Source organism: Ipomoea nil, unplaced genomic scaffold (genome assembly GCF_001879475.1).
Source record: "Ipomoea nil cultivar Tokyo-kokei standard unplaced genomic scaffold, Asagao_1.1 scaffold2280, whole genome shotgun sequence".
Taxonomy (NCBI): domain Eukaryota; kingdom Viridiplantae; phylum Streptophyta; class Magnoliopsida; order Solanales; family Convolvulaceae; genus Ipomoea; species Ipomoea nil.
The window spans coordinates 1,131,458-1,138,831 of record NW_017618708.1 but is presented as its reverse complement, the minus strand read 5'-3'; the positions used below and the strand labels follow the sequence as shown (position 1 = coordinate 1,138,831).

General features: G+C 37.0%; 1 protein-coding gene across 6 annotated transcripts; it reads left to right on the top strand.

The window, feature by feature from the left end:
* The first annotated feature begins 543 nt into the window (after nt 1-543).
* On the top strand, nt 544-6,908 carry LOC109150761 (pentatricopeptide repeat-containing protein At1g63330-like). Of its 6 annotated transcripts, XM_019298749.1 has the most exons (6): nt 544-3,665; nt 3,773-3,864; nt 5,413-5,684; nt 5,759-5,947; nt 6,139-6,312; nt 6,651-6,908. In XM_019298749.1, exon 1 carries the CDS (start codon nt 802-804, stop codon nt 3,517-3,519), a length of 2,718 nt encoding a protein of 905 aa, XP_019154294.1. In that variant the 5' UTR covers nt 544-801; the 3' UTR covers nt 3,520-3,665; nt 3,773-3,864; nt 5,413-5,684; nt 5,759-5,947; nt 6,139-6,312; nt 6,651-6,908. The 6 variants fall into 6 exon arrangements, with proteins under 6 accessions (XP_019154294.1, XP_019154292.1, XP_019154293.1 ...); XM_019298747.1 differs by having other exon boundaries at nt 3,789-3,864; nt 5,413-5,947; nt 6,651-6,907; XM_019298748.1 differs by having other exon boundaries at nt 5,413-5,947; nt 6,204-6,312; nt 6,651-6,907.
* Nucleotides 6,909-7,374: the final 466 nt, after the last annotated feature.

The window sequence follows — 7,374 nt, the reverse complement described above, 5'->3', positions numbered from 1 at the left end:
TACACCCCTATTAGAATTTAGCTTTAGTTTTTAATTGAATTTACTTTAAATTTTCAAATTTTTTTTTTCTTATTTCTATTTTGCCTAATCCGAACATTAGTCGGATATCCGACTAATCCGACCAAAATTGAAAGATTTAATAAATAATAAGTAAGGATCGGTTTTAATTTCATCAAACCGAAATTCGTGCGAATTAGCCAATTGCCCACCCGAACCGTCCGATGTACAGTCTTACACATAACTTTTAACATAATACATATAAGCTCTTAACATAATACACATAAACAAAAAACAATAAAAATAAAACTATAACAGAATTGGATGGACAGAATAGTGTCTGTCGCATCAACACTCTCAATTTATAGAAACAACATCGTTTTGGGTCAGGACGCACAATGCATTATGCGCCCTGGTGCATGATATAATTTGTTAGATTTATTTATCTATCATTGGATTGTGTTGGACCAAAACTCTAAAGTCCAACAACTCATCATTGTCATGAGTTCAAGCCCAGCCATTTCTTCAGTTCGAGCCCGCGGCCCACCTAGGGTAAATTCAGGTGTACTTTCAGACTTTCATGGTGGACATGGTGGCACTGGTGTGTGGAGACCGCTGAGATTTCACCTTCCTCCCTGTTCAGCTACAGAGTCTCCGTCGGCAAGTCCAGTCTGGACCTTGGAAGAACCCATTCGAAGCGTCCTTCTCCAGTTTGAATGTCGTAATTGTGTTTCCTTAGTCCCTCTACAATCGCGTCTGCCGTAACGCCCTCCGTCACCGACGGGAGCTCCGGCGAATTTCCGGATGTGTGCTACTGTGCGTCGCGTGCATTGTGCGTTTAAGGCCTGTCACCAAAGCTCACTTCTTTCCATATCAAACACATCTCCTCTGTACATTCTTTCCCTTCTCTACAAATCCCGAGTTTCACATTTCGCCTCCTTCTCTTCTGACAGCTCAGTTTACTGCTCAACATCGCATTTTTCTGATAGAAATTTTGATTCTCTTCAACAGTTTTCCCCTTTCAAAAATTTGTCAATCACTGAAAATTATACTGTAATTACTTCAAATGAGAGGCGTAGAATCCTTGTAGGGTTATCGAAAATAATCAAACAAGAAAATGCGTATCTTTTGAATGCATTTTCTAGTCAGTTTTGCCCATACTATCTTGCAGAAATTATGAAATCATTCGATAACCGGGGAGTTGCAGTTTCATTCTTCAAATATGTATTTCAAGATTACTCCGAGGGTATGGTGCAATCAGGCTGCATTGCTGCGCATCTATTGGCTGCTATGCAACTGAGATTGATGGCACAGGATGTGCTTTCTTGGATAATTAGGAGGATTGGGAAATCCAGGAGTGATGAAGTTGTGGAATTCATGTGGAGAGAGCATAATTTATATGAGTCAGATTATTCAGTACTTGATTCATTAATGCGGGCATTTTTGAGCGCAGAAATGATTCCTGGAGCTTTGAAGATTTTGAGTATGATGAGGGAGGCTGGAGCACAGCCAAGTTTGTCAGCAGTAAGCATTCTGTTTAAATTATTGCTTAGGTTCAGAGATTACGGTAGTGTGTGGAAGTTATTTCGTGATATGTTGCATAAAGGGCCTTGTCCTAACCTTTATGTATATAATGTGATGATTCTTGGGTTTTGTAAAAGTGGGTGTCTTCAAATTGGAGAGAGTTTGTTACATTTAATGAGAAAGTTTGGATGTGAACCAGATGCCATAACTTACAACATTTTGATAAATGCTTACTGTATGAAGGGTTGGACTTCTGATGCATTTAATTGGTTGCATTTGATGATTAAACACGGGTGTAATCCTAGCAGCATTACTTTTGGTACCATTGTCAATGCTTTGTGTAAGGAGGGCAACATTATTGAAGCAAGGAAAATCTTTGATGGAATGCAAGAAATTGGTGTCTCTGCAAACACTGAAATATATAATGCCTTGATGGATGGCTATGTTAAAGCAAGGGAAATTGATCAAGCAAATGCCCTTTTTGAAGAAATGATAAAGAAAGGAGTTGTTCCAGATGGTATAACTGTCAACACTTTGGTGGCAGGGTACTACAAGTATAGGAGGGAAGAGCATGCAGACAGACTGTTAAGAGATCTAATTATGATGGAACTAATTCCAGATTGTTCATTAACTGATGTATACATTGCTGGATTGTGTTGGGCTGAAAGGTTGGATGAGGCTGTAGAACTGTTGCATACTATGCTTGAAAGGGGAATACCTCTTAGTGTAATTGCATTTAATTCCATTATTGCTGCTTATAGCAGAGTGGGATTAGAAGACAATGCATTTGAGATTTATAATATTATGGTAAAATTTGGTCAAACACCTTCAGCTTCCACATGCGCTAGTCTACTTATGTGCTTGTGTACCACAGGGAGGCTGCATGAAGCTAAGGAACTAATGACCAAGATGATTGCAATGGACTTCCCTATTAGCAGAATCTCCTTCACTGTTCTGTTAGATGGGTATTTCAAGAAAGGGGACACAGCTGGAGCTCAAATTCTGTGGGAAGAGATGGCAAGGATGGGTATGGCTCCTGATGCTGTTGCTTTTTCTGCATTCATTGATGGACTATGTAAAACAGGGTTTGTTGAAGAAGCATATAATGCATTTCTGGAAATGACAAGGAAGGGACTTGTGCCAAATAATTTTGTATACAACTCTCTAATTGCTGGTTTTTCTAACAGTGGAAAACTGAATGAAGCTCAGATATTGGAGAAGGAGATGAAACAGAGGGGTCTTTTCCCAGATGCCTTTACAATTAACATCATTATTAAAGGGTTATGTATGCAGGGGAGGATGCAATCAGCCATAGACACTTACATTGAGATGCAACAAAGTGGAGTAAAACCAGATATTGTTACTTACAATACTTTGATTGATGGATTTATCAAAGCATTTGACATGGCTAATGCTGATAACTTAGTGAATAAATTGTTTGCTAGTGGATGGGAACCAGATATTACTACCTACAACATAAGGCTTCATGGTTTTTGTACTAGTAGGAAGATCAATCGAGCTGTCATGATGTTGGATGAACTTGTCTCAGCTGGGTTAGTTCCAAATACAGTTACATACAACACTATGATGAGTGGTGCTTGCAACGATATACTGGACCGTGCTATGATTTTGGCTGCAAAGTTGCTTAAGATGGCATTTATCCCTAATATTGTCACCGCTAACTTACTACTATCTCAACTTTGCAAGCAAGGGCTCCCACAGAGAGCTTTGATGTGGGGCCAGAAGTTGAGCCAGATTGGTATAGAGTTTGATGAAATAACATATAAAATATTGGATAGAGCATTTTTTGAGATACAAGATTATACTGATTGTACTAAAGGAATGACAGAAAAGAGTCTATTCCTAGACATTCTCATGTACATTACTTGTGACTATTTGTATAGAAACAGGGCCAATTATGATAGAAGTGATTATAGTTTTGAGATAGTTGATGGACCTGGCGGGTCCTTAAAGCTGGTGAATAGGGTAAGTTTGTAATAATATGGAAAGTCTGAGAATCAATGGTGTGGAAATTTGTTGAGATCCATCCAGAAAATTGCTATGGATCTAAAGCAAAAAGGGGGATATGTCCTTGGAGAAGGAAGGTGCAGTCTCCACACCAGTGTCAACTTTGATCATCAGAGGTATTTTCTATAATTCCTGTATACAAATGTTTTTTTTCTTGTTCTTGATTTACAACTATTGTTCTTAAAGTGTTTGCAATTTTTAAGTTAGATTTGATTTTTCCCAGTTTGGCCCTTGAGCAGGCTCTACAAGTGTAGTATTGATTGAAGCTGTGATGCTGATGGTGGAAGTTCTCCAAACTGGCACAATTTTGAGCTGGTAAGTGTCCTTGTGAATATTTATCTTCCGTTGCGATGAATATGCATGTGATATTTGTGAGATCTTTCATGACTTTTTTATGTTTCAACTTTCAAATACTAGCATCATGTTGACATTGCAATACTGGTTGAAGTGGTTTTCAGCAATTGCCGCATTATTCATCACAAGAGAAGATAATGGTCCGACTCTATGTTGCACAAAAACCCTTAAGGATTAGCGTTTTCATGTTTTGAAAAGATTTCCTCTACATTTACGGAAACTTCATAAAATGTTTCAAAGCCATTTCCCTAATTTTAAAAATTCTTAAAATGCTTTTTTCTGGAAAGAAACTAGTCAACCATTCATATTTATGCATATTTAAAGAAAAAATATTTGTAAACACACTGATATTTTTTTATATTTGTACTTTCCTGATTCCTCACCTGTTCAGTGTCTTGTGATTCCTATTTTCTTGTTTCCCGTATCTGTGCAACATAGATCTGACTTTATGTTCTTAGGCAGTTATCCTTCTTTTGCTGTTTGAAACAACTTCATCTCAAATGATGTGAAGGCATATATTCATCAACAGCGTTGAAGTGTTGAACTGCTGAAGCTTCTTGTAAAATATCTTTTAAAATTTAAATAAAGTATCCATTATTACCTAGTAGACCATGCAAGTTATATTATTGAATGGTAGATAGGATGTGGTCAGATCATTAGGACTTTGTGGCATAATTACAGTGATTCTACATTCCCTTTACATATCCAATTAACCAATGCATTTATATGATGTTGTTACTTGTTAGTGCAGGCATTTGGTTTGTTTAATTTTATAATATGCAATATTATTTTTCATGTAATCTGTGGACAAAGTTTGTAGTGTGACATTGGTAATGTTGTTCTGAACTATGTTCTAGCATTCTCAGTGGTCATATAGATAGAAAGGTAGAATAATTTTTGCAGATGACTTGGAAGCTTTTCTTCTTTGAAATTCTTTTTCCAGGGTGTGGGGTGTTAATTGGTGAGTCGCCTGATATTTTAAAGATTGTATAAAAAGTTTTATTGCCCTTTATCACCATACTTGATTTTTCTCAATGTAAAAGTTCATATGTTTGTGTTTATTCCATGGACAATGTTCCCTTTATTACATTATTAAACTTTTCCTGTCTTTCCAAAAACAAAAGGGGGCTTCCATGACTAGAATGGCTAGGAACATGATGTATAAGATGCTGTAAGGTTTTTACATTTTCCATTCATCCTTCTTACTTCTTGCGATCAAAATCCTTAATTGCTGTGAATAATTTCTTCTAGGAAATGAGACTAGTTACCCCAAGTAAAGGAGTACTTGCTGCAAACATCATTGGCCGGGATCATGTGCCTGTGCTGAACTTTATCACAGAGGAGCAGTTATTGAAATTTATAGAATGAGCCAAAGATGCAAAGACCCTGACATGCAAGTGATATGAAAATAACGTTTCTAAACTTAAATTTCAAATTTCATTTCTTTTATATAAAACTCTGAACTGAGAGAGAGATTATAATCGTTAATTCTCTTTCTGATGTACTCAGGTGGATGATTTTGATGCTTTCAAGGAGAGAATGCTGGGATCCATAGAGAAGAAGCCAGTCCCTTATTGAAGAGCTTTTTGCTGACAACTCCGGTGCTGGTATTGTTCTAGGATTGCTTCCACTTGCATCTTCATGGGAGCTTCTTTAGTGTGGAACTGAAGTAAGAAGAAGACTACAAAAGAGGAAGACCAATGGGAACTAGTACACTTCCTCTCCCCTAACACTGCAACTTCGGTACTGCCAGAAAATTTGTGACAACCGATTAATTTGAGGTGGTGCCATCGTTAGACCTCCACCTGTCAATAAGTGTAAGACTACTAAAACCAGCTGCATATGGAGCTTACAGGACTATAAGATGGATACGGTGAAGTGGCAGGCAGCAGAGTAAACCCAGGTGGCGGTGATGGAGAAAGTGTACACAGAGCGATAGAAGGGAGCTGACAAGGGGAGAGATAGAGATGGCCCACTCAGGCGCGTGCTATGTTGGAAGTTGAAAACGCCCAGAGACTGCATGTCTAGTTTCCAAATATACATGGTATTCACTATGTTTTTGTCAGGGAATCTCTATTCATCAAATTATTAAACAGCAGAAATGTTATGTTCTATTGATGAAATGTTTCAAAGGTTACATTAACACAACCGGCGTACACAAATTTTTGGTCCCCACATAAACAAAAACTAATACTTATGATTTTGCTCATACGTGGTAATGACTCAATCTTGCAGCTTATATCCTATTGTAAACTATGAACAACCACCAACCTAACTAACACCCTCTTGTCTGGGCATAGACATTAATCCAGCCATGTGAGGAGGGGTGGTGCTATGTTGAGGCTGTTGGCTGTTCGTTGGTGAGTCTTTGGAGATGACCATACGGGGATTAACTTTTCATTACTCCAGGTATCCATTTTCTTTTCTGACAATTATTCCCTGTCTCTGATCTGTCTTCTGATAGTGTTACTAAACGTATGAACAATTTTTCTTTTGGTTTCGATACTTGTCACTGCAATGTATGATCTGTGCCAACTTGAATACTTATGCTTAAACTTGTTTTGCTTTGCTATTGTTCTAAAGATTGTGATATTCCTGCACCCGAGGCAGGACAATCCAGTCTGGCGTGACAATAGCTAATTAGATACACAATTGTTGCCCCTCCATTACCTACTACTGCTAATGGTCTGCTCCACTTGTGAGTGTCTGAGTGCAATAAGCATAATCCATTGTTGAATGTGGTGCAGGTACTTTTCAACTTACAACTGCCATGAGAAAACGTCCAACACTGCTATTCCAAATTTATTGTTGTATTGCATGTGTATGTATGTATGTGTGTGCCCGCGTGCGCGTGTTGTAATTTTCTAACGACATTGTTGTTTTTGTAACATGTTTCAACTACTACCTTTTCCATGCACAATGTTGTATGGCATAATACACACACTTGTACTAGAGAAAGGGATATGGATATTAGGTCTTGCATTAATACTCTCCTTGCAAAAGGGATTTTAGATAAATCCTTGGGATTAAAAAAGAAAAAAAAAAACAAGAATCACAATTTGTTTGGACTAATTTCACATTTGTTATAATGGTTTTGCCATTTTTTAGTCATTGACCTAAAAATTGGTATTTTTAGTTCTCTGGTTTTAGTTTACTGTTCAATTTCGATAACTCTTTATTATTATTGAGACAAAAGGAAGTGTTTGGTAAATAGTTGTTAGTTGATTACATGCAAAATGACTTTTTAGTTGATCACATGCAAAAATGATTTTTTCAAAAAGTTTATCGAAAAAATTGTTTTGAGCAATTTTTTTGTAAAGTGTTTTGGAGCAATAAGATATTACAAACAGGTCTAAAAATGATACTTTATATTGGTTGTTGTTTAATTTAGTTAGATAGTCAATAGTAGTCAAATAAGTTAAAATTGACTGATAAATTAATTATGTTACCGATAGGACAAATGATGCTTTT

Coding starts and splice junctions, on each gene's coding strand:
- LOC109150761 (XM_019298749.1), top strand. CDS start 802: ATGTGTGCTACTGTGCGTCGCGTGCATTGTGCGTTTAAGGCCTGTCAC.